Consider the following 12,220-nt stretch of genomic DNA (forward strand, 5'->3'; position numbering starts at 1 on the left):
AATTACAGTGTACCAACGTTAGTCTTCAATTTGTTAAACTTTAAGAAACCAGAAATTAACTCCAGCAACTCGACGAATCATTATATAAATAATTCACACTAATTTTAAAATGGCTATGTGGAACATATTTTTCACTTTAATCAAAATATCTAAACCATGTGTAATCAATGCTTGATGTGTATCATGTATGACAGTCAATGGCTACATAATTGCTATATAAAACAAATAATACCACAGGCAGTTTACAGAAATATGTGTATTTTGTTAATATTTTATAAAATATCTTCACAATTTATGGAACATATTCACCAAACAAACCTTGAAAAATGTGTTACAATTTGGATCATCTTGTATCATCACCTGAAATGTTGTATGTACTCATGCAACTCATGTCCATCACACTACAAATCTATTAACAAACAAGATCTATATATCCAAATTATGATACATATGTTTATTCCAGTTGAGACATGTAGATAAAATGATGTCAACTGGTGTATACAACAGACACACTTGCTCAATAGAAACAATAGCTATAAATATCAATGATTGGCTTTCTCAAGTGCTCTCAGCTATGAAAAGTAAAGAAATGCCTGAGACACTTGCAAAAAATGTATTCACTTCTACCCATCTGATAGTTTTATTTCAGCAAAAATGATAGAGAAACTCTACATGTAAATCTTCATACATTTCTGTAGTCCAGATCATGGACAAATGCACATTCTGAGATTTCAATTTTATTTCTGTTTTAAATCTGATTTCAAACAGGTATCAATTCTGAACAAAATTTGACAATGTAATGATGGTAGCAGATTCTGGTTAGAACAGCAGGAAATCTAATGAATACAACCTTGATTCTACGACAGTATGCAGCTATCAGTAGCCAATAACAAGCAGTATTACATTGTCCAGGCTGTGTCCTGTGAGCAGTATTACATAGCATTGTTTTGGCTGTATGTCCTGTGAGCAGTACTACATAACATCATCCAGGCTGTATGTCGGATGAGCAGTATTACTAAGCATTGCCAGGCTGTGTCCTGTGAGCAATATTATGCAGCATTGACCAGGCTGGGTGTCCGATGAGCAGCATTACGTTGCATCATCCTGGCTGCGTCCTGGGAGCAGTATTACATAGCATTGTCCAGACTGTGTGTCCGATGACCAGTATTATGTAGCATTGTCTAGTCTACTAACATCTACAGCACCATCAACACACAGGCAACATTGTCATCAAATATTCTTAACTAAAAAAAAGAAATTTTCTTTTCATACAGTTATAGGTATGTGTGAACCTCACAATTCCTACACACACACTTTCATGTACATTTAATAAGACAGTCAGTTTCAAAGAGTAACAAATCCCCTATTAATTTCTTTAACAAAACTGATCAAAGAGCAGATTTTGGATAAACAAAATAGCACACCACCTAAAAATAAATAAACTAAATAAAAACATGTAACAAAGGAATTAGTACACTGAAGGTTTTGTGAAGCCTTTGATCATCCACAGACATGCTTACAGTGCATCATAGAAAGGCTAGCATCAAAGCACAACAAAAATACACACAAAATATCTAACTTATCCCAAACCACTGGTTATCCAATTACAAATACAAGTATCTGGGGTAACAAACTGTGGTAATACTTGCTGCAGAGATTAAACCAAACTACCTGTCAATTCTTCTAGAGGCAGCTAGTCACATGAGCCACTTTCTGATCAAACTGCTTTTGATTATGAACTGATTTCAATAACCACAACTTCAAAAATTGTTGTTGTGATATAATCTTAAAGTTGCCTACAAAGGCTACATCAAATGTTTAAAAGGCTCTGCCTTGGAGTGAATTCACCTTGATTTCCAGCCATTACCTTGCCTTCATGGTATGGATTTCAATGTTTTCTTCTGAAAATACTAATCACATTAGTGCCCATGACATTTGGTCCCTTAGTCTTGACATCACATTTTCAGTACTGACCAGAGTCATATGCCACAAATTATCATTATACATTAATGAATGAAAAACTATCAAGGGTTCAGATTTGTAACCTCTGAGACTGGAATATTTTGGCAAGGTTCATACTATTTTAACTTTTAAATGATAATTTAAAGAAAATATATTCATAGTATATATGCAGTTTAGAAAAAATATTCATTATTGTATCATTCAAGTGAAGAAAAGTACCTGCCTTCTATAATGAATGCAGGCTGATCAAGATAATCATGTACTAGCCGTGGTGTAGCTGTAGAGGCCAACATCATATTTCATGATTGAGGCATTACATGTACATACACCAACGTCCTCAAAAACTTTAATAATACTTAATCAGTATTAAATTTTTTCTTAGCGCATAGGGCCACATGGAACCATTAACAGTGCAATGGAGAAATTCCTGGTAGTTTTAAGCAGCTTGCAAAAATCATCGTGAAATAATAAGGTTTTTAACTTAGTTACAAAGTGTCTCGTCAGATTTTCTGGGCTTGCAGAAGCAAGTATTAAAAAAAAATAATATAAAGTCTTTGGTTATGATAAGGAAGGTACATGAAAAGTAAACCTTGGAGTACATACATGGATATGATTATTAGATAATAATACAGTACTTATACACTTGGTACATATAGTTCACTGGAAAAAAGAAACTTAACACAAAAAGAAAAAGAACTACATTGTGGCAATATGTTTGATGAATTGTCCATGCACCACATAAGAGACCATAATGTGCTGTAAATCCCTTAGGATTCACCAGTTACAAGCCTTAAATCTGAGCTACAGGTGTCTAATGCTTACTGTCAGTGTTTAAGATATTCTCCGTACATAAACTGGCACACTTTCACATTTGCTCTCATCTCCTTCACATACAACCATGTCTCTCATATACACACCTACTCCACACACTGCATAGATATACCTCCATACTCCCTGGTGCATGCTATCTACATTAACACTTTGTTCTTCTAACAGTGCATCAAAATAGCGCATCAAAAGGTAAATAAAAAACTTTTTCTATACAGGGGATCTGCGGAGCCTTCCACTGTTTAATCACAGATATCTCATTGCATTTACAGGGTGCTATTAAGTTCTGTCATTTTTATTTTATTCACATCATAAAAATAAGAGCCGACAAAACAACTTGAGATGCTCCATAAAACTTAAGCTATATACACTGTATAATGTTTATACTGAGGCTACTCCAGCACTGGATGTCGTCTACCTGGCACTCAGTCTATCATACACAATGACAACAGTGGTCAAGTAGAGCTGATCACTCTTTATGATGAAACCTCCACACATGATAGGATCTGCTAGCTCTGGCAGATTTTGATGTCTGTGCTAGATATTGTCCACATTACAAGGTTTCACCTTAAAGGGGGACAGCTGTTATCAGCAGGTGCCCCACACTATCCTGGCCTACGATCATTTCTTCTTTGGTGGCTGTGGCCCTCTCGGGGGAGTTACTGGGCGACCAGAATTCAAACCTCCATACTGGTACTTGGCTTTCTTTTCGGATGGCTTTAAAATCTGTGAAAGAAAAATATTACTTATAACAAAAATTCCTTTAATATATGCTAAAGAATCACTGACAAAAGTAAACAAATCAAATGTACCATCTGGAAACCACACCACAAGGAAGATCAACAACTGCATTGGCATTTGAAATAGGAAAAGTATACATTATTCTTCATATCAGTTCACCTGAGGTGGGTTAAGGATATCTCTGTTTAGACTAAGAGCTTGGAGTATCTTGCAACACTTCAATGTGTGAGTCAAACATCACTTACCTGAAAAGAGCACATCAATGTCTCATCCACAGACATCATGCCTCCTGCATTGTCAAATTCTCCACAGTAGTTTGGTGCTGAAAACAGGGTCACTAACTGTCTTTTGGCAAAAAACTCATACCCATCTTCTACAACCTAAAAAGAAGTGAAATTATCTAAATTGTTGGTGTTGTTGAGACTTTGATGGTCGGTCAAGGGTTCATGAGATATTGTGTACACCAGCTTTGCACAAAGTGATTATATACTATACACACAGAAAGTAAAACACAAGAAAGAAAGGAAGATATCAAGATCACAAAGTGTTGGAATGGGAACAGCTGACCTATTTTGGTTAATGTCTCTGTAGTAGACAGACACAGAAGAATGCACAAGACATTCCCTTAAGTAGAAAACATCATAGAAAATACCATCCTAATGTGCAAGGAATGTCCTACAATTTATCACCTCTTACAACACACAACGATATACAGCAGGTTTATTCTTTTCCTGTGACCTTCAGATTAATCATACCTATTGTGAGCAGGTTGATTATCACTCATTCCATATATATTGATCAAATGGGTTTTTATACATACAAAGCATATTGGACCTTACTTACAAAATCAGTGTTCTCTAGTAGTGGCCTTGATTTTTAAATGAAAGTCATGTACAGTTGTGACCAACAACATGTGTCCATATTTACATGGTCAATACAAAAGAGTGTGAATATCCTCCCTGTTCACTGTCAGTAAGAACTTACTCAACGAAAATTCTTTTTATAACGACCTGTGACCGAGGCAACCACACAGTTTTTGTTCAAAAAGGAATGCATATACACATTTAAACATTGTACCTAACATTTATGTGTTGTAAAAATGAAACTAATAAATTAGTTAAGGAGAAGTTGTTCAGACAAAATTTTCAAACAAAATCCTATTTATTTTGACTGGTTACCATGGCAACCGATATTTTGCTGGAAAAGAAAGAATGCATGCACATCTTCACATGGTCCCCAACATCCCTATGTAGTTTCATTGAAATCGATTCAGTGGTTTTGGTGGAGTTGTCCAGGCAAAATTTTTCTACAAACGGACAGACAGACCCCCTGCCCCCCTAACAAGATACTTACTTGATGGGCACGACAAATCAAGTCCAAGTCATGACGATTAAGAAACTTGCTGACAACATCTGCTCCAAACGTAAAGGACACACCACGATCATTTTCTCCCCAGCCCTGGACGTCCTTGTCAGGATCAGACCACAACAGGTCACATAGCAAACCTATAAATTTGACATTGAATGTATATAATTTCATTGAAAGTATTCAATCAAAACTAGTAAAATGATGGCATTCATTTCAATTCAGATCAACTCAAAACTAATGTCCAAGCTGAAAATGGATGCAAGTGAGGTTACCTGTATCAGGTACATCGGTTGGACGCATAATTCTCCGGATCTGCTCCATAGACTGGAGATCTGGTGACAGACCTGTAATGAAAATATATTTGTATAAGAGACACACCATCACTCCAATGTATTTGATGATTTGTATTAACTACCCCTAATAATAACATCTTCATAATAACAAATACTAGTTACTCCTCATAATGATTATACTAATCTTAATAGTTACATATTCCAGTTACTCCTCATAATGATTATACTAATCTTAATAGTTACATATTCCAGTTACTCCTCATAATGATAATACTGATCTTAATAGTTTCATATTCCAGTTACTCCTCATAATGATTATAGTTCTTATCTTTGCTGGGGTTTTTTTTGGTTTATTTGGGGTGGGGTTGGGGGTTGGGGAACGGTTATTTCGGAGGGGAGGGGAAGGTCATCTTCCAAGCATACTACTGGCAAAAACATGCTGAACTATGTCTTTAAATTATTATTGAAAAGAAATTCTTTAAAGATAAATGAAGATAGACAACAGGTGACAATTGGTGACAGATGCTGTACCATTGTTGTTCTAACTATTTTCATTAACCCAAGAACTCGGAACCATGCACCAACCTGGCACTTCACATTTTGACTGGTGACCCTCAATGTATTGGGCTTACAATATTGTTAATCAGTAACCAGATTTACTGGCCAAGTGTTAAAATGTTTGCTGACACTAATTGATGGCACACTGTCACATCAAATAACTTGGTTAATATAATATAATAGCAAAAAAATATATATAATTTCACTAGACAGCCATTAACACCAGATACAGTTCATTACATTATGTGGTTGCTTAAAAAACACTTTATCATGCAATAAGATCTAAAGTAGCCACGAGGATGTAAAAAATATATTTCAAGAGTTTTCAGTTCAATGAATTATAAACAAAGATGCTTTCTGACAAGAGAAATCTCCCAATGAGGCCAAATACCAACAAGTTAACCAGCGAGCAAGTTAAGAGTGTGGTTACTTGTATGGTCCTGCACATTGAAAATGTCAATAAAATGTAATAACCACAGTGTCTAGACATTTCTTACTGTTCTTCTGTTCATATTTAACTTAAATGCTTCACAAAGACAGAGCTGAAATATGTAATCAAATTTTGAAGAGGCCCAAGCAAAGCAAAGGCAGAAGTGAAATGTATTATGACAGAAGTTATCTGGTCTCAGAGTGAAAACTGTAATTCTTCCCTTCATACAATCAATCAGACTTATAACCTTTACCATGAAGTAGCAGAGTATATCTTTACATACCACCATGACAACAGAAGATCTTTTCATCAATAATGGCTGCTATTGGTAAACAGTTGAAGCAATCTGTAAATGTCTTCCATAGCTTTACGTTAAATCTTCTTTTGCCTACAACACCAAATAAACAACTTTAATAAAAAGAAAGAGGAAATGAAACACACATAAGTAGATATACCACAATTTGTTTTTTGACTGCTATGTACATACCAATGAGGCACGGTGTGGGATCTATACAGGAGGATTTGAAGATCAAAATTGAAATAACATTCTTGTTGACTTAATCAATCACACCTTTTAATATGAATCACAATAATATCCTCTAGACTTCCGCTGTTTTTTTAAGCCATAGCAGAAGTTTACAACTTGTCTTTTGCATCCTGGGATTGATAGGCCATCAGGTTATAGGTCAAATTCTAGAACGACCACCATGGTTGTTTACAATATGAATGACTTTGTGTAACTTACAAGGAGAAATAATATGGGACTGTAAGAATTTGGTCAGCATGCATGGGTCTTCATTAATATCTAACAGCACAGACGCCGATGGAGGGATTGTTTAGTAAACTGTACATAACATTAGGCCCTATATCTGTGCATAGACAATCTGTGAAGGCACCCAAGCCAAATGAGTTCGATATTCGCTATTTTATTAAAGGATTATCTGTGCATAATTCATTTGCAAATTGTATGAAATGTTTTAATGACAGTCTTGAGAAACTCCCCTCTCTCATCTGTTATATTAACAAACTTTGGTCAATGTAACAGTTACTTTGTAAAAAAGGGTGCGGCTAATATGTGGATCAAATGAAAAAAATCTGTAAAAATCGGCTCTGCAGCTTATATACCAGTGCAGCTTATAACTCGGAAAGTACTGTAGTTTGCATTTGGATGTTGGACAGAAACTGAGTTTCCACAGAACTTCACTCCAGTACTGTACTGTCTTTCTGAATAACATTCTATTTCTACAAGAGTGATCTATACTGTAAAATCAGACTTCTCAGTAAAGTTTTGTGAAGATGTCAAAAGTTATACAAACAGAAACAAATGTAAACAGACAAATAAATTAAAAGAGAAACACATCATTTATCATAACAGGTAATGCCTGGTAACAAAATATATCATTAAATACAGTATTTTAGAATTCTTCCGTTTTCCCTAAACCATATCATTTCTAGGATTTCTGTGACATGACAGAAGTTGAGAATACTGTTGAGCATACATTAATACTCACATTCATCATAAAATCCATATATTCTGTTGATACTTGCACATTCATGGTTTCCACGTAAAAGGAAGAAATTCTCTGGGTATTTAATTTTGTAAGCAAGAAGTAAGCAAATTGTTTCCAAGGATTGTTTTCCTCTGTCTACATAATCGCCTAGAAACAAATAGTTGGATTCTGGGGGGAATCCTCCATACTCAAACAGTCGCAATAGGTCTGTGTACTGTCCATGGATATCACCTGGAAAGGAACAAGGAAGTCTTACATGAATATGCAAACATTTTTTCAATATTCCTCATATGGAATACCATTAAAAATAGACTTGATCTTAATCATAAACTCTACTATATCTGCATCATCACCATAAAACTCTAACAAGATTTACAAAGAATGTACTATTAATTAATATAATTAGTAGAAATTCTCCATCGAAAATCCAGTGTTATCAGTAGCTCTGATTTCTGCTCTTTGTAGCATCAGTGACAAACATACTGTTTATGCATTTTTTAAGGCTTTGATAATACACAAGATCCCTGTGGGATCTTTTCACTCATCACTGCTTTATCTGTATTTGTTCTTTAAAAGACTTTTTCCCTCTTTTATCTTTCTTTCTCTCTTTCTTGATTATATGTGGAATTTTAAATTTTCTCCAGGATTAATTAGTGATAATACTCTTAAAATATCAATTTCAAGATGGTCACCTGTTGGCCATTTTGTTTCTTGTAATCAGTCCGAAAATCAAACCAGCACAACTGTTGTGCAAGGATAACTTACATATAAAATTTGGGAACAACCCATCCAGTATTTTTCAACAGAGGGCTGTAACAAAATTTCATTGTGAAAATCCATGATTTACCTTCTATCAGCCTACCAGCAGTCCAAAAATCAATAGAACAAAAGTAGGGACAAAGGAGAACCTACATATGAAATTTGAGAAGGATGCATCTTGTCCTTCTCAAGAAGTAGTGATAGCAAATGTTCATAGTCCAAATCAAAGATGGCCTCCTGTCAGCCTGTTTTGTTTTGGTTTTTTTTTTTTTGGGGGGGGGGGGGGGGGGGGGGGGGGGGTAGGGGTGGGGGTCAATCCAGAATTTGAAGGGGAACAACTATGGACAATGGAAAATCTATTTAAGGAATTTGAGAAATATCCATCCAGTACTTCGGCAGGGAGAGCACTTATAATCTATAAGTGTCAATGACCAAGATGGCCACCTGTCATCCATGTTGTTTTTCCAATCAGTGTAAAAATGAACTAAGCACAATTAGGGACCAAGGCAAATACACACATAATTTTAAAACCATCAAACACTTCTCCAGATATAGTAATGACAATCTATGACATAAGATGCAAGAATAAATGAATAGGCAATGAATCATACAAACCACATATTTTCAATGGAGCCTCCAGCTCTAGTAGGATAGGCTGACTGAGGAAGATTTCACGTGACTTAAGACACAATCCTCTCACTTCTGCCTCTGTCATTTGAACAGTTTTTCCTGGTCTGCATCCTCGAACTGTAAGATTAAACATTAAAGGATTAAAATAAGCATAAAATAAGGATTTATTGCACCTATTAGCATTAAATTAGGAGTTACATCATGGAACTCAAATACATTACCATAACATGGTTTTCAAAAAACAAGCTTGAAGTTTCATATTATTCTGACAGTATGAAGCAAAGAGCGTTTTGATTTTACCTTATTTCGTATTATAAAATTACTAACAAAAGACTGGATGGCATACTTGGCAATTTGGGACTCAGGTCGGAGTCTGATAAAGGACTTTAATATGAAATTGGTGGCATATAGCATCTGAAGTAGGTTAAGATAAGACTGTGATGACAAGAGGAGGGTAAAAGTGATTTTCACCCTAAAGCTGATGGGCAGTATTTATCCCAATCTTTAACTTGTGAGCAGTGTATGAACACTTATATTTGACATACTGAAGTATTTCCAAACTTAAGGAGACAGAAAATGAGAATCAGCATTATATTTGTTTTACACCAGGAACTACAGCCTTTCATTGCACCACAAGGGCTGAGGCGTTTCCACAAACGCGACATGTCTGGAAAATTTGTTTATCAACAAAATCACGTCTGACAGCAGGTCTAACATACGAGTTTTCCAAAAATAGACATGATCAGCAATGGAGGTAAACAAACTCGTGCATTTCGTCTTTCATAAATGTATGGGATCTTCACATATTATTTTAAGTCATACCCTAATTGAACAAAACGTTTGGATTCCTAAAAGGCCAACTTCATTACGGTGTTGTCAACAACAAAATGCATTTCGAGGCGGGACGAAAAGAAACAGGAAGAATAAGTGCCTGGGTGTAAAAGGATGTAAGATACCAATACAATATCAAATTTTGCTATGTATGTAGCAGTGAAGAAATTCTTGTGGACACAAGAAAGTATCTTAAATCGTTGTGCGTTCCATTGAAACGATAAACTACCTTCCAAAAGGCGCGATATCAAGCTATCGACGTTCAACTCGGTCTCCGCCATCTTGACTATTTCTCGTGACGTCATCAATTGCTCAACCATGATGACCTCGGAAGATATTTTTGGGATCTCCTCAACATGTACATATATAGAAAATGACAAAGTAGTAAGATATAAAGCTTTCCAGTCGGTTGAACTTTAGAATAATTATTGATAGTTACATTCATAAATCCAACTTTACCTTGTTTTGGTATGATTATGTAAACTATGCTACCTTATAACAGTAATTACGTTCCATGTTACCCTGCATTTTTGTGGTTGGGTCGATTCAGTTGATCTGGATACATATTTTACCTCAACGCAGTGTTCATCTAGAATATAATCAAGTTTTAAGTTCCTACATGAAAAATTTAGAAAGACTGCATGTGGTTTGATGGATATAACAAGCCATAACAATTAAATTGGGTATGTATGAAAAAAACCGATGTTAGAAATAGCCCTTTTGTAACAGGAAATTCATTAACCATTATATGTTACCGTCTTTTCAGGGAGAATGCATTCAAAGTACTGCCCTTAGAGTTGTTGTCCACAATTTGTCCCATGTATTTATAATTCCTTTTGAGTTCATGAAATATATCTAAATAAATTATTGTAAAAAAAACCCTCAAATTTCTGATTCTGTTACAGTTTGTGGATGAAAGGATCAGTGACCACTGAACTCCCAATAAATAGGTGAATATATAAATAAATAGATATGAATTGACTGTCTTATTATCATCAGTTGCCTAGGTAGGTATGTGATTGCCAACAATATAATGTTGACATCAATTCCGGCTGTACTTTAACACACCGATAGTCCATTAAGATTATAGACACTTGTTTCTTCATGTAAATCTCTGAAGTCACCAGTGATAGATAAAAGGACCAATATTGAGCAATGCGAGAGTTTGAGATAGCCTTTCATGATTCAAATACATTCTTAGTGTCACAGAGAAAATGGGGCATACCAATTCTGGTTAATTGTCTGGTTTTGCTCAGCAACTCTACAGCTTAACAAAAAGACATTGGTTGGTTCATGAAGACATTTTCTACAAACTTGAAATCCTATTCTTTATACCTGCACTACACAATTACCATTACTTCAGACATATTGTTAGTTGAGAAAGCTACAGGCCCAATATCAAGACCCTTGGCCTTTCAGTTATTGAGAAGAAGTTACTTAAGCATTTCAACACATTTGACCCCCGTGGCCTTGAAAGTTTATCAATATCAGCACCATGGTCCTTTTAGTTATTGAGAAGAAGTCATTTAAACATTTTATCACATTTGATACCTGTGACCTCAAAAGTTTTCCAATATCATCATACTGGTTCAATAGTTATTGAGAAGAAGTCATTTAAACATTTTATCACATTTGATACCTGTGACCTCAAAAGTTTTCCAATATCATCATACTGGTTCAATAGTTATTGAGAAGAAGTCATTTAAACATTTTATCACATTTGATACATGTGACCTTGAAAGTAGGTTAATGTTAATCATATCAACAAAGTTGGTAGCCCTTAATACTGGCTAGCATGCTATGCTGCAGACCTAATATCATCATCCTTGCCCCTTTTATTATTGAGAAGAAGTCATTTAAAGATTTTAACATATTTGATCCTTGTGACCTTTCAAGTGAGTCAAGGTCATTCCTATTAACTAGGAGTCTCTCAACCCCCAGGGGTTGAATAAAAATTCTGAATTTAGAAAATGATAACCCTCAGCTAATCATGCATCAGACCAAATTTGATTGAAGTCCGCCCAGGTATGGAAGAGGAGTAGGGTTTTAAAGAAAACATTTACACATGATGCACGACTCTTCGTGTCAGAAGACCTAGTAAAACAAAGTGTTGTGAATCTATGTGGATATGAGATGTAAGAGAATTCAATAATATGTAGACATAGAAACAGTAATGCGATACTGACAGAAATTGATGTGCAGTATGGCAAGCACAATTAACATCTATTTCAACCAAATTATGTAAGATAGGCATTTGATTAGATATCTTGTGTGTTGATGAACATTTCTCCAGGAAGTTTTACTAATTT

General features: G+C 35.2%; 1 protein-coding gene across 1 annotated transcript; it reads right to left on the reverse strand.

Annotated features, from left to right (window-relative positions):
* Positions 1 to 241: 241 nt before the first annotated feature.
* On the reverse strand, positions 242 to 10,216 carry LOC132557074 (serine/threonine-protein phosphatase PP1-beta catalytic subunit). The gene is made up of 8 exons (XM_060221561.1): positions 10,141 to 10,216; positions 9,066 to 9,197; positions 7,692 to 7,922; positions 6,464 to 6,568; positions 5,172 to 5,243; positions 4,885 to 5,036; positions 3,777 to 3,911; positions 242 to 3,516 (listed from the first exon to the last, which is right to left on the reverse strand). The coding sequence occupies exons 1-8, from the start codon at positions 10,214 to 10,216 to the stop codon at positions 3,412 to 3,414; spliced, it is 1,008 nt and encodes a 335-aa protein (XP_060077544.1). The 3' UTR covers positions 242 to 3,411.
* Between the last annotated feature and the right edge of the window lie 2,004 nt (positions 10,217 to 12,220).

The sequence above is a fragment of the Ylistrum balloti genome, unplaced genomic scaffold (assembly GCF_031769215.1).
Source record: "Ylistrum balloti isolate Yb309-2 unplaced genomic scaffold, AGI_CSIRO_Ybal_v1 Utg370620, whole genome shotgun sequence".
NCBI classification, from domain to species: Eukaryota; Metazoa; Mollusca; class Bivalvia; order Pectinida; family Pectinidae; genus Ylistrum; species Ylistrum balloti.